The sequence below is a fragment of the Tachyglossus aculeatus genome, chromosome 15 (genome assembly GCF_015852505.1).
Source record: "Tachyglossus aculeatus isolate mTacAcu1 chromosome 15, mTacAcu1.pri, whole genome shotgun sequence".
NCBI lineage: Eukaryota > Metazoa > Chordata > Mammalia > Monotremata > Tachyglossidae > Tachyglossus > Tachyglossus aculeatus.
The window spans coordinates 17,488,987-17,503,750 of record NC_052080.1 but is presented as its reverse complement, the minus strand read 5'-3'; the positions used below and the strand labels follow the sequence as shown (position 1 = coordinate 17,503,750).

The following is a 14,764-nucleotide window of genomic DNA, read 5'->3' as shown; positions in this document are numbered from 1 at the left end:
CACCCAACAGACAAGTGGCAGTGCTGGGATTAGAATCCTTCTGATTCTCAGGCCTGCACTTTATCGACTAGGCCATGGTAGGCATGTTCCCTGTTCTTAAGGAGCTTACCATCTAGTGGGGGAGATGGACATTTAAATAAATTACAGATAGGGGAAGTGGCAGAATATAATAATATATGCACATAAGTGCTGTGGGGCTGGGGGTAGGGTGAACATCAAAAGTGTTAAAGGGGAGATTAGTCTAGATTAGAACCCAGGTCCTCAGATTCCCAGGCCCACAGTGCATAGTGATGCAGAAAGCAGGGCAAAAAGGATGGGTTAAAGAAAGGTTAGTCAGGGAAGGCTCCTTGGAGGAGATATAATTTCAGTAGGGCTTGAAGATTTGGAGAGTGTGGTCTTTGCAGTGGGAGTTATAGGCCAGAGGGAAGATATGAGCAAGGTGTTGGCTGTGAGATAGATGTGATCGAGGTATAGTGAGTAGGTTAATAATAATAATAATAATAATGGCATTTATTAAGCACTTACTATGTGCAAAGCACTGTTCTAAGCGCTGGGGAGGTTATAAGGTGATCAGGTTGTTCCACGGGGAGCTCACAGTCTTCACCCCCATTTTACAGATGAGGTAACTGAGGCCCAGAGAAGTGAAGTGACTTGCCCAAAGTCACTCAGCTGACAATTGGCAGAGCTGGGAGTTGAACCCGTGACCTCTGACTCCAAAGCCCGTGCTCTTTCCACTGAGCCACGCTGCTTCTCCACCACTTGGCATTAAAGGAGCAAAGTGTTTGGGCTGGATTGTAGTAGCAGAGCAGGTAAGCAAGGTAGGAGGGGGACAACTGATTAAGTGTTTTAAAGTCAGTGGTGAGAGAAGTGTCTGATGTGGAGATGGCTGGGCAACCACTGGAGGTTTCTGAGGAGTGGGGAGATGTTCTCAGAGTGTTTTTAGAGAAATGATCTGAGAAGCAGAGTGAAATATGGACTGGAGTGGGGAGAGGATGGAGGCAAGGAGATCAGCAAAGACGATGCAGTAGTTAAGGCAGGATGTGATTGCTTGTATTGGTGTGGTAGAAAAGGGGCAGATTCTAGAGTTGTGAAGATGGACAGGATTTGGTGGCAGATGAAATATGCAAGTTGAATGAGAGATGAGTCAAGGATGATGCCAAGGTTAGGGGCTTGTGAAACAGGGAGGGTTGTGGTGTTGCCTACAGTGATGGGAAAGCCAAGGAGAGGAGAGGGTTTGGATGGGAAGCCCAAGAGTTCTGCTCTAGACATGTAAAGTGTGAGGTATCAGCTGGACAGTCAAATAGAGATGTCCTGAAGGCAGGAGGAATCGTGAGACTGCAGAGAAGGCTGGAGATGTAGATTTGGTAAAAATACGCATAAAGTTAGTAGTAGAAGCCATGGAAGCAAATGAGTTCTCCAAGGGAGAGGGTGTAGATGGAGAATAGAAAGGGACTCAGAACTGAGGGACTCCCACAGTTAGGGGGTGGGAGGCAGAGGAGGAGTCTGTGGAAGAGACAGAGAATGAGCAGCCAGAGAGATAGGAGGAGAACCAGGAGAGGACAGTGTCAATGAAGCTGAGGTTGGATAATGTTTTCTGAAGAAGAGTGGGGTCCGCATGTTGAAGGCAGATGAGGTCGAAGAGGACTACAATGGAGTAGGGTTGTTGGATTTGGCAAGAAGGAGATCACTGGTGACCTTTGAGAGGGTGGTTTCAACAGAGTGGAGGATGAGGAAGCCAGATTGCAGGGGATCAAGGAGAGAAATAGAGGAGAGGAAATGGAGATAGCAGGTATAAATAACTCACTCAAAGAGTTTGGAGAGGAATGGTAGAAGGGAGATGGGTGATAACAGAAGGGAGTCATGTTGGTTTTTTTCAGGATAGAGGATGGTTGAAAGCAGTGCAGAAGGAGATATTGGATAGAAAGCAATTGAAGATGGCAATAATAATAATAATGATTATGGTATTAGTTATGTGCTTATTTTGTGCCAGACTGTATTCTAAGTTCTGGGGTTGATACAGGATAATCACGTTGGACAAAGTCCCTGTCCTACATAGGGCTCACAGTCTTTATTCCCATTTTACAAATGGGAGAATGGAGGCACAGAGAAGTTAAGTGACTTGCCTTCGGTCACACAGAAACAAGTGGCAGAGCTGGGATTAGAACCCAGGTCCTTCTGATTCCCAGGCCCGTGATCAGGGTGGGAAGAAGGGAGGGGGGAAGGTACAGAAAGATGGAGTTAGGGGTGTAGAGGGAGGATATAGGTTTTAAGATGAGGCAGGAGATCTCAAAGATACATCTGGAGGGATGAGGGAGTTGAAGAGGTGATGAAGAAGATGAGACTGGAGAGGATTAAGGGAGATTTTAGGGAGATCATCCCTGATGGTTTCAATTTCACTGATGAAATAGGTGGCAAGATTGTTAGGGGAAGGAAATGGGGGAGGTGGAGGGACAGGGGATTTAAAGTCTGAAGCAGCTGGCATGGACAATGGACAGGGGATTCAGGAAGTATTTTTGCTGAAAAAGAGTGGAAGGCAGAGTTCTAGCACGTGAGGGTGATTTTCTGCGGCTGTCTAAATTTCCACCAGCAGAGCTTTTCAGTTTGTGGCAAAGAACAATGGAGTCTCACTGTGGAGGTGATCCAGGGCTGTGGGTTGGTGGTGCAATTATTATGATTACTATTAGTAGTAGTAGTTGTAGTAATAGTAGTATGGTTCTGTGATGTGGCAGCCAACAAGTCGGAAGGATCTGGGTTCTAATTCAGGCTCCTCCGCTAGTCTGCTGTGTGACCTTGGGCAAGTCGCTAACTCTTCTGTGCCTCAGTTACCTCATCTGCAAAGTGGGGATTAAGACTGTGAGCCCCACGTGGGGCACAAACTGTGTTCAACCTGATTAACTTGTATTTACCCCAGCAGTTAGAACAGTTCCTGGAACATAGTAAGGGCTTAATAAACACCACTAAAAAAATGAAACAATCAAACAAAATAAGGACTTCAAGAAACGTGGAAGTCTATTGCTGCCCTCTCATGGTGTGATTCTGCAAAGCAGTAAAAAGGGATTTTAAGCTCTTTTCTCAAAAATAATAATAATAATAATAATAATAATAATAATAATTGTGGTATTGTTAAATGCTTACTATGTGCCAGGCACTGATCTAAGCGCTGGGATAAATGCAAGTGATTCTGGTTGGATACAGTCCCTGTCCCACATGGGGCTCACAGTCTTAATCCCCATTTTGCAGATAAAGTCACTGAGGCTAAGAGAAGTGAAGTGACTGACTCAAGCTTACACAGAGGGCAAATGGCAGAGTCAGGATCAGAAGCCAGGTCCTTTTGACTCCCAGGCCTGGGCACTAGCCACTAGGCCATTGAGGATGGTGATGGAATCTCAGGTGGAAATCAGTGGATCAGGTTTAGTTCTACCACAAACCCAGGAGGGCTTTAGGAGTGATAACCTGTGGGATGAAATTGATTATAGTGATGGTAGTTTGAACAGTTCCACCTGCACACTCTCAATCTTTGCTCTTGGGAAGCAGCATGGCCTAGTAGAAAGAGCAAGGAGACCCAGGTCTAATCCTGATTCTCCCATTTACTTGCTGTATTGCCTTGGGTAAGTCACTTCCCTTCTCTGCCCTCAGTTTCCTCACTTGGAAAGTGGGGACTCATTATCTTTTTTCTCTCCCACTTAGACTGTGAGTTTCATATGGGACAGGGACTGTGTCTAGCCTGATTTTTGTGTCTCCACCCCCGTGCTTGGCACAGAGGAAGTGCTTAACAAAGACCACAGTAATTATTATTCATCTTTACCAGTCGTGGTCTTCTCTCTGTGAAAGTGTGTCTGATCACTGTCATCAACTGAGGGTCAGAATCCCTTACTGTTCCTTAAAAGATCTGAGTCTCCCCCCAAAAAGAGAGAAACGCAGGAAAACCGACTCAAAATGGGTGAGAATTCCCTGGAAGGTCTGGAGACAATAGGAGAGGGAAGTCCTGGGGTTAAATGAGAAGTAGCACAGCCCAGTGGAAAGAACACGGGCCTGGGGGTCATAAGACCTGGATTTGAATCCCGGCTCCACCACTTGTTTGCACTGTGGCTTTGGGCAAATCACCTGACTTCTCTGTCCCTCAGTTACCTCATCCGTAAAATGAGGATTAAGACTATAAACCCCATGTGGGTCATGGACTATGTCTAAGGTGATTAGCTTGTATCTACTCCAGTGTTGAGTATAGTGTCTGGCACATAGTAAGTGCTTGACACATACCATAAAAAAATTGGGCTTCTCCCCAAGCATCCTCTCTTCTTCCCCTCCGTATGCCACCTAAACCAAGTAGCTGAGCTCCTCTGAAGTCTTCTTCTAGACTGTAAGATCATTGTGGGCAGAGAACGTATCTATCAACTCTGTTCTACCATACACTTTGTTCCTCCCATGCCAACCTACTCACTGTACTTCTATCTCCTATATCACACCTCCAATCCCTGACCCACGTCCTGCCTCTGACCTGGAACACCCTCCCTTTTCATATCCTGGAAAAAACACAAGATTTGGAGTCAGAGGTCATGGGTTCAAATCCCAGCTCTGCCACTTGTCAGATGTGTGACTTTGGGCAATTCACTTAACTTCTCTGGGCCTCAGTTACCTCATCTGTAAAATGGGGATTAAGACTGTGAGCCCCCTTGGGACAAGCTGGTCACCTTGTAACCTCCCCAGCACTTTGAACAGTGCTTTGCACATAGTAAGCACTTAATAAATGCCATTATTATTATTATTATTATATCCGATAGATTATCACTCTCCCCACTTTGAAGCCATATTAAAAGCACATCACCTTGAGGTCTTCCCTAAGCCTTCATTTCCTCTTCTTCCACTCCCTTCTTTATTCACCCCTCACTCAGGCCCACAGCCCTTATGCACATATTTGTAATTTATTGATTTATATTAATGTCTACATCCCATCCTAGACGTAAGCTCATCGTGGGCAGGAAATGTGTCTACCAACTCTACTATATTGCACTCTCCCTAATGCTTAGTACAGTGCTCTGTATACAGTAAGTGATCAATAAATACAGTTGATTAATAGGATTGATTGATTCCCTGATGTCAGCTCTGCAGAGAACCCGGCTTGCTAGATGGCATCATCAAAAGCCAAAAAGTCAAGCCTGATGCTCGCGCTCAACAGAGAAGTTGTGACATAACCACAAATAAAGCAACCATCCGGGTAAGATAGACGCTATTGGTCAGATCCAGATAGAACAACAACATCTACGAATCAGGGATAAACACTATGACAGGCTATAGGTTGGGAAGTTGTGTTTTTCTTTGTGAAAACAAGCTGTGTGTCTGGCAGAGGAGATTGTTTTCGAGGAAGGTACCATCCTGCACGTTTCTATTGCTTTGCGTTAGGAATTTAGAACTTTCTTTTTTCCTGATCAACTCCCCTGTTGAGAATTGAAAGACCATAGGAAAAAAAGGAAGCAGAGAAGAAAAACAAAGAAAGAGGAGACATGAGAGATTTGGACCTTTAAAACTTTAAGGTCTGCTTTGTCCTGCCTTAAAACCAGAGCCAGCTGGGTCGTTGGTTAATAAGCCAAACAGGTACTGTGATGAGACAATGCTTCTACCTCTGGCTCTGCTCCTTCTTGACTTGTCAGGTGAGTAAGCCTAGGTCTCCAGCCTAAAGGAGACAAACCTGATGGGGATGAGAAGAGGAGGGAAGCAATTATACTTTTTGAACACGTACTGGGAAAGAGCACTGTACTAAGTGCTAGGGAGAGTACAATGCAGCAGAGTTGGTAGACATATTCCCTGCCCACAGTGAGCTTACAGTCTAGGGGGGATGCATCATTAAATATCAATAAATGCCACTGTGGGGCTGAGTGAGGGGTGAAAAAAGAAGGGAGTGGGAGAAGAGCAAATCAGGGTTTATATATGAGGGGAAAGCCTCTTGGAGATGTGCTTTTAATATGGCTTTGAAAGTGGGGGGAATGATCGTTTGTCAGATATGAAGAGGGAGGGATAGGAGAGAAGCAGGATGTAGGCAAGGGATCGGCAGTGTGATAGAGGAGATTGAAGTACAGTGAGTAGGTTGGCATATTAGGGGATCAAAGTGTGTGGGCTGGATTGTAGAAGGAGATCAATGAGGTAAGGTAGGAGGTGGGTAGGTGTGTGAGTGCTTTAAAACCTATCATAAGCACTTACGGTAAGCTCATATCTAAAATTATTTATATTAAATTCTCCTTCCCCCTCTAGACTGTGAGCTCATTGTGGGTAATAATAATAATAATAATAATAATAATGATGGCATTTGTTAAGTGCTTACTATGTGCCAAGCACTGTTCTAAGCGCTGGGGAGGATACAAGGTGATCAAGTTGTCCCACGTGGGGCTCACAGTCTTAATCCCCATTTTACAGATGAGGGAACTGAGGCACAGAGAAGTGAAGTGACTTGCCCAAAGTCACACAGCTGACAAGCGGCTGAGCCGGGATTTGAACCCATGACCTCTGATTTCCAAGCCCGTGCTCTTTCCAGAGCCACGCTGCTTCTCATAGGGGACATGTCTACCAACTCTTTGATATTGTACTCTCCTAAGTGCTTAGTACAGTGTTCTGCACACAGTTACTGCTCAATAAATATGAATGATTGATTGATTGGTAAGGAGTTTCTGTTTGATGCGGAGGAAGGAGCTGTGATATAGGGGGAAATGCAGAGGACAATTCAGTAGGGATTATGCTCCCTCTAGACTGCATGCTCACTGTAGGCAGGGAACACGTCAGCCAACTCTTGTATTGTGCTCTCCCAAGTGCTTAGTATAGTACCCTGCACCTAGTAAGCACTTAATAAATACTACTGATTGATTGAGACTGACACAGAGATGAGAGAGACCAGTTCTGACCTTCACTCCTGGGAAAAATCTGTTTGAGTATTCTGAGGATTTACTTCTGAGGAGGGTATGGGAATTTTTCACTGCAAGTTCCATGTCCTGGGCTCCAAAACCACATTTCCCTGGCTCCTCCCTCTCCCTGGGACCCAGGGGAAGGTCCCTAAAGACTATTTGTGTAGAGGATCCACCTGCTCAGGTCCCAGAACCCCCAGAGTTGGGGGAGATGGGAACCTGAGATTGTGTTTTCCAGGCTGTTTTCCGGCAAGAGACTCCATGGAGATGAAGGGCATCATGGGAAAATCCCTAAGAGTGCAGTGCCTGTATAAGGAGGAACACAGGATGTGTGGGAAATACTGGTGCAAAGGACCCAATAGGTTAGCCTGTCCCTCCATCGTTGAAACCAAAGGGTCAGAGGGAGAGGTGAAGAATGGCCGAGTATCCATCAGAGACAATCACCTGTACCACACGTTCACAGTGACCATGGAGAACCTGACCGCAGATGATGCCGGCTCATATGCCTGTGGAATCGTCAAAGACTTTGACTTAGATCTACTCTTGTGGTTTACAGTGTCTATCTCCCAAGGTGAAACTCTTCCTCTCTATTTTCTCTCCCTTGTCTCACTGCTGCTTCCTGGCAAGGGTGAACTGTGTGCATGTGTATGTGTGCACCTGTGTGTTGTCTGGATCTTTCTATCCTGTCCCCATGTTCAAGGGAAATCTCAGCCAGGCATGGGTGAGATGAGACTGTGTCAACGAGATAGACGGATGACTGAATTTCTAGGGAGTGGTTAGAAGATCAAGCCTGGGCTTTGGGGGAATTGGAGGTCTCACCAGAGTAGAAGAGGGTCCAGAAGGTGCCCATGGCCTCTCCATCTTGTACCAGAACCTTTCTGAAGTCTCCATAAAGGCTTCCCTCCAGCACAGAGAGGGACCATGCCTTCCTCCCCCTTTTCTCAGAGGGCCCTGCTAGGAGATAGAGAATCTGCTCCCACAATCTGCCAAACTTTGGCATGGCGTACTAGATAGAGCACGGGCCTAGGAGTCAAAAGGTCATGGGTTCTAATCCCAGCTCTGCCACTCGCCTGTTGTGTGACCATGAATAAGTCACTTCACTTCTCTGTGCCTCAGTTCCCTCACTCGGAAAATGGAGATTGAAACTGTGAGCCCCACGAGGGACAGAGACTGTGTCCCATCTGATTTGCTTGTATCCTCCCCAGTGCTTAGTACAGTGCCTGGCACATAGTAAGTGCTTAACTAATACCACAATTTTGTTTTAAAGGGCCAAGTTCCCCTAACCTTGTACGGAACCCTCTGCCACCCGCTTGTGGAGGGAGAAACCCCCAGTGTCCATCACATGCTTCAGATGGAGTGGAAGGAACTGTGTCTGGTCCCTAAAAGAGCAAGTGGTCTGGGAAGAGAGAAGCCAGTCAGGATGATAATAGTAATAATTATATTATTGGTTAAGCACTTACTATATGCCAGGCACCGTTCTAAGCACTGGGGAAGATACAAGATAATCGGGTTGGACTCAGTCTCTGTCCCACATGGGGCTCACAGTCCTAATCCCCGTTTTACAGATGAGGGAGTTGAGGTACAGAGAAGTTAAGTGACTTGCCCGAGGCACACAGTAATAATAATAATGGCATTTATTAAGCACTTACTATGTGCAAAGCACTGTTCTAAGTGCTGGGGAGGTTACAAGATGATCAGGTTTCCCACGGGGGGCTCACAATCTTAATCCCCATTTTACAGATGAGGTAACTGAAGCCCAGAGAAGTTAAGTGACTTGCCCAAAGTCACACAGCTGACAATTGGCGGAGCCAGGATTTGAACCCATGACCTCTGACTCCAAAGCCCGGGCTCTTTCCACTGAGCCACGCTGCTTCCCTACAAGGATCAGCTTAAGATGCCTGGATGTGGGTTTCAGATTCCACTTTTCTGCCAGGCCTGTCTAACTCCCCCTCACCACCCAGCAATCACCTCCACCAATTGGAGAAGGCTTTCCTTCTCCTTCCCTCTGAAGGAAGAAGTATACGGAGGTCTTAGGACTCACCTGGGGCTGGTTGTGTCCTAGAGTCCTGTGCGTGATGTCCATGTGAAATTGATGCCCCATTCCCTTCAGTGGTCCTGGCTGTATCTCTGGGAGACTTTGGTCTCCCTTTTGGTATAAACCAAGTCAGATGGGAAGGATGGTATGAGTGACCTCAGATTAATGCTTTGAAGTCCAGGCTGTGGAGTTTCTGGGGAAATGGGGAAGTACTGAGTCTGATTTTAAATTTTAGGGAATGTGTCGACCACAGCCAAACCCCCATCAACTTCAACGCTGACGACAAGATCTCCTGGAATGGACAGTGAGGAGCCTGTCTCTATTCCTCACCCCTCTGGGTAAGGAGAATTCAGTACAAAAATAACTTGAGAAGCAGGGTGGCTTAGTGGATAGAGCATAGCCCTGGAAGTCAGAAAGACCTGGTTCTAATCCCAGCTCCACCATGTGTCTGCTGTTTGACCTTAGGCAAGTCACTTAACTTCTCTGGGCCTCAGTTCCCTCATTTGTAAAATGGGGACTAAGAGTGTGAGCTGTAACAGCAGTAGTAACAGTAGTAGCGTTGTTATTATTATTATTATTACTGTTGTTATTATTATTATTACTACTAATAATAATGGTATTTTTAAGTACTTATTATGTGCCAAGCACTGTTCTAAGCACGGGCATACATATAATACAATCAGACCAGGCACCATCCTTGTTCTACATGGGGCTAACAGTCTAAGGAGGAGGGAGAATGGGCTTTGAAACCCCATTTTATGGATGAGGGAACTGAGGCACAGAGAAGTGAAATGACTTGTCCAAGATCACACATCAGGCAAGTGGTAGAGCTGGGATTAGAACTCATAGGTCTTGTCAGTAGACAGTCAGGGTGGGGTCCACATCGATGCCAAGGGCTACTCCAGCAGCAGCCCTGGGTACCAACTAGATGAGCTCAGGAACCAATCAATCACTAGTATTTATGGAGCGCTTACTGAGTGCAAAGCACCAGACTAAACGCTTGGGAGAGGGAAGCACAGTAGAGTAGGCATAATTCCTATCCACAGGGAGTTTACAAACTGGAGCAACCAAGAATGCAAGTGGGGCGTAGAGGATGAAGAGGGCTGATAATAATAATAATGATGATGGTGTTTGTTAAGCGCTTACTATGTGCAAAGCACTGTTCTCAGTGCTGGGGAGGATACAAGGTGATCAGGTTGTCCCACGTGGCACTCACAGTCTTAATCCTCATTTTACAGATGAAGTAACTGAGGCACAGAGAAGTTACGTGACTTGCCACACAGCTGACAATTGGCAGAGCTGGGATTTGAACCCATGGCCTCTGATTCCCAAGCCCATGCTCTTTTCACTGAGCCATGCTGCTAAATCAGAGGGAAAGGGGATTAAATCACCATTTTATAGATGAGGAAACTGAGAAGTGAAGTGACTTGCCTAAGGTCACCCAGCAGACAAGAGGTGGAGTCAGGATTAGAACCCAGGTCCTCTGGCTTCTGGGCCTGTGCTCTTTCCACTAGAGCAGAAGCCACTAGGAAGGAATTTCTGTTTAATGTGAAGGTAAGCTTGTTGTGGGGAGGGAATGTGTGTTTATTGTTCTGTTACACTCTCTCACGTGCTTAGTGTAGTGCTTTGCACACAGTAAGTGCTCAATAAATACTATTGAATGATTGAATGAATAGAGGGATAAAGAGAATGCACAGCAATGGCTGCATAAGCTTTTCTTTTCCTTTCCAGATCAGGCTTCCAAAGACCTGAAATCCTGCTGCCCTTCTTATTGATTGTGCTATCACTCTTGGTGGTGGGGGTCTCCCTTCTGAGCTGGAGAGTGGTGCTGAGAAGGAAAAAGGGTGAGTGGTAGGTTTCTGGGGCCTGAATGGGTCAATAATAATAATAATAATAACTGCGGTATTTGTTAAGTGCTGCCAAGTGCTGTACTAAGCACTGGGATAGATGCAAGATAATCAGTTTGGACACAGTCCCTGGCCCACATAAGATTCCCAGTCTTAATCCCCATTTTCCAGATGAGGTAACTGAGGCCCAGAGAAGTGAAGTAATGATAATAATAATGGTATTTGTTAAGTGCTTACTATGTGCCAAGCACTGTTGTAAGCACTGGAGTTGATACAAGGTAATCAGGATCAGGTTGACCCACATGAGGCTCACAGTCTTAATCCCCATTTTCCAGATGAGGTAACTGAGGCCCAGAGAAGTGAAGTGACTTGTCCGAGGTCAACCAGCAGACAAGTGGAGGAGCCGCAATTAGAATCCCAGACCCATGTTCTATCCACTAGGCCACACCACTTCTTGTGGCCCCAGGACAGAATGCCATATTGGGGGCCTTTCTCTGTTGTAGGTGAATTTGACAATAGGTGAATTTGACAATAGGTGAATTTGACAATAGGGGCAGGAGAAAAGCCCAAACCCCCAGATATTTCTGGGACTTGTAGTACCAGAACGAGAATCCTTGAGGAAGAGCTATGCTCCCCTCCGGCATATTTACAGTCCCAAATCTGGAAGTCAGGGCTCTTTTGTAGCCATTCTGGTTCTCTTCCCCATGCTGGAAGCATACAAAGTCTTCAGGGATAGGAAGAAGGGCCCTGGGCAGTTTCCCCAACTGCCCCAGGGGGAATTACCCCCCTCCACCTCTCATCATTCCCTCTCTCCTGTTGAGTCTCTGTGTGAGATTTGATAGCCCTTGCTCTGCGTGGGTCAAAAATAGCAATGATCATGATGTGAGGTTTCTAGTTCCTCATTTTTCTCTGTTACTGTTAGGTGACGGGAAACGAAAGACGCTTCTAGGACCCAATCAGGTAAGAAAGATGTAATTCCTGGGAAGTGAAGTTGCCGAGAACGGAGTTAGAGGAAGACTCGGGTGGCAAAATAATAATAATAATAATGATGATAATAGTAATGATAATGGTGTTTGCTAAGCTCTTACTTTGTGTCAAGCACTGATCTAAGCGCTGAGGTAGATGTGTTAATCGGGTTGAACACAGCCCCTGTATTCTGGCCTGGAAGAAGCTCCTTCTTCACATTTGACAGATGATCACCCTCCCCAACTTCTAAACATGATTAAAAACGCATCTCCTCCAAAAGGCCTTCCTTAACTAAGCCCTCATATCCTCTTTTCCCATTCCCTTACAAGCCCCTGGGGCTCAAAGTTCAAGTCAGAAGGAGGGGGGTTTAATCACCATTTTATAAATGAGGAAACTGAGACACAGAGAAGTGAAGTGACTTGCCCAAGGTCACCCAGCAGACAAGTAGTGGAGGCAGGATTAGAACCCAGGTCCTCTGACTCCCAGGCCTATGCTCTTTCCACTAGTTCAGAAGCCTACCCTTGCCCAGAGGTCAAGTTGGTGAGTGTCTAAGACAGTGGAGGGAGAAGGAATAGGGGCAGAAGGGAGGTCTCAGTCAGCCAGGGGAAAGAGACTCTCTCTCCAGTGACCGCTCAAACCTGGGCAGTCAGTCAGTCAGTATTTATTGAGCATTTACTGTGTGCAGAGACTGTACTAAGCACTTGGGAGAGTACAAAATAACAACAAATAGATAGATTCCCCACCCACAACAAGCTTACAGTCTAGAGGGGAGCTATCAACTGATGGTATTTATTGAGAACACTGTATTAAGCGCTTGGAAGAGTACGATACAAGAGTAGCAAGGGAGTGAGCAACCAACCACAGACTGTCCTGGCTACAGGTTCCAGAGAGGACGGTGGATGATCTTTGTCACGAAAATCTGGAGTTGCAATCAAAAGCCCGAATGATGAAATCACCTGGCAGTGACCCAGAGGTATGTCCTGGAGACTGTCTCTCAATGCGTTCGCTCTAATGCTTCATTCTAAACTGTTCAGTCCATGTTTCCCCTCTCCTCAAGAACCTCCAGGGGTTGCCCATCCACCTTCACATCAGACAGAAACTCCTTAGCACTGGCTTCAAAGCGTTTAATCTTGCTCCCACTTTGCTGATTTCCTATTACCATGTAGCCTGCACATTTCACTCCTTGAATGCCAATCTACTCACTGAACCTCGATCTCCTCTATCTCGCCACTGACTTCTCACTCATGTCCTGCCTCTGGCCTGAAACACCATCCCTCCTCATATCCGACAGACAATCACTCTCCCCACCTTCAAACCCTTATTAAAAGCAAACCTCCTTCAAAAGACCTTCCCTGACTGAGTCCTCATTTTCTCTTCTTGTACATGGTTGCCTCTGAACTGGGATTTGAAGCCTTTGTTCACTCTTCCCTCAGCCCCACAGCACATACGTACATATCCACAATTTATTTATATGTATGCCTGACTACCAGGGGATACAGACACGAAAATAAATTACAGGTTAGGGAAGCACCACCAAAATGTGTTCTTGAATATAAGGACCCACTGATAGTGGCCACTGATTTATTTTTATATTTCTGGATGTGAAGCTGTTAATGAGCAAATCCCCAAAACACACCAAACTAGAGCAGAATGCTTTGTTGAATTACAGTCTGCTTCACCCATGTCGTAGCTACAACTTCTCCTTCTTCCTGGAACAAAACCTCAAACCATCAAACCTAAATATAGACTTTCACTTCACTGGGTTTCCCTTTGGTCAACTGCTCCCAGAAGTTCCCAGAGCATCAGGGCTCAGAGAACTGCAATTTTTTTTAATGGTATTTGGCACTCACTACGTGCCAGGCACTGTACTAAACGCTGGGGTAGACACAAGCTAATTAGGTTAGACACAGTCCAGATCCCACATGGGGCTCACAGTCTTAATCCTCATTTTACAGATGAGAGAACTGAGGTACAGAGAAGTGAAGTGACTTGCTCAAGGTCACATAGAACACGGGTGGCAGAACAAACGCTTTCTTGTGGAAGACCAACTCCCGGGCCCCACATAGTGGAGTTTTCCCATTAAACAAAGATGAAGGAGAGTTCTAAATCCCTCTGGTGGTCCCACAGTGAATCTCTGACCCTTCTGCTGATTTCACCCACAGGCATCCATCAGGGAAGAGGATAACTACGTCACATTGTCTCTTTCCCGTTTCAACGCAGCCACCACCTCTAGCAACTTGTCACCTTGGATCTCCAAGCAGGAACACACCGAGGAAACAGACTATATTGAAATAAAGAAGATTTAGACTGCAGCCTCTGGTACCTGTCTCACATTCTATTCCAGCTTCAGTTCCTGAGTTCATTTTCTTCTCTTCACGCTTCATGCTCTCCAGCAGAGGGGTTATCTCTCAGGGCTAGTATCATCCTGTGTAAAAATGAACATGGTTTGGTCCTGCCTTCAGAGAACTTTTAGCCTAATCAATCAACAAATGATATTTATTAAGCGTCTACTCTTCAGAGAAATCAATGAATCAGTAATACTTATTGAGCACTGTACTAAGGAGTTGGGAAAGTATAACAGAATGGGTAGATATTATCTCTGCCCACAAGGAGCTTATAGTCTTGAGGGGGAGACAGACAGTAATATAAATTATGGATATGTACTTAAGTGCTCTTAGGGTGGGGTGAATATCAAGGGCTTGACGGATTCAGATCCAGTGCACAGGTGGCTCAGAAGGGAGTTGGCGTAGGCGGAAATGCAGTCTTAGTCCGGGGAGGCTTCTTGGAGGGGCTGTGGTTTTAACAAGACTTTGAAGATCAGAAGAGCGCTGGTCTGGCATCTGTGAAGGGAGAGAGAGTTCCAGGCCAGAGGCAGGATGTAGACAAGGTTGGAGGTGTTAGAAGATGGGGAGAGCAGTGATCTACAAAAGTTGGAAGGGGAGGGAGTCCAAGGTAGTCCAAGTACAGTGCGTGCTGAGCACTGTACTGAGTGCTTGGGAGAGTACAACAATAAATGTGACTTTATGAAC

General features: G+C 45.9%; 1 protein-coding gene across 1 annotated transcript; it reads left to right on the top strand.

Annotated features, from left to right (window-relative positions):
* Positions 1-6,944: 6,944 nt before the first annotated feature.
* LOC119937816 (CMRF35-like molecule 6) lies at positions 6,945-14,203 on the top strand. The gene is made up of 6 exons (XM_038757467.1): positions 6,945-7,458; positions 9,158-9,260; positions 10,654-10,766; positions 11,692-11,729; positions 12,616-12,708; positions 13,898-14,203. The coding sequence occupies exons 1-6, from the start codon at positions 6,945-6,947 to the stop codon at positions 14,039-14,041; spliced, it is 1,005 nt and encodes a 334-aa protein (XP_038613395.1). The 3' UTR covers positions 14,042-14,203.
* Positions 14,204-14,764: the final 561 nt, after the last annotated feature.

Coding starts and splice junctions, on each gene's coding strand:
- LOC119937816 (XM_038757467.1), top strand. CDS start 6,945: ATGGGAATTTTTCACTGCAAGTTCCATGTCCTGGGCTCCAAAACCACA. Junction 9,261..10,653: donor TCTATTCCTCACCCCTCTGG/GTAAGGAGAATT, acceptor TTTCCTTTCCAG/ATCAGGCTTCCAAAGACCTG. Junction 12,709..13,897: donor CACCTGGCAGTGACCCAGAG/GTATGTCCTGGA, acceptor TTTCACCCACAG/GCATCCATCAGGGAAGAGGA.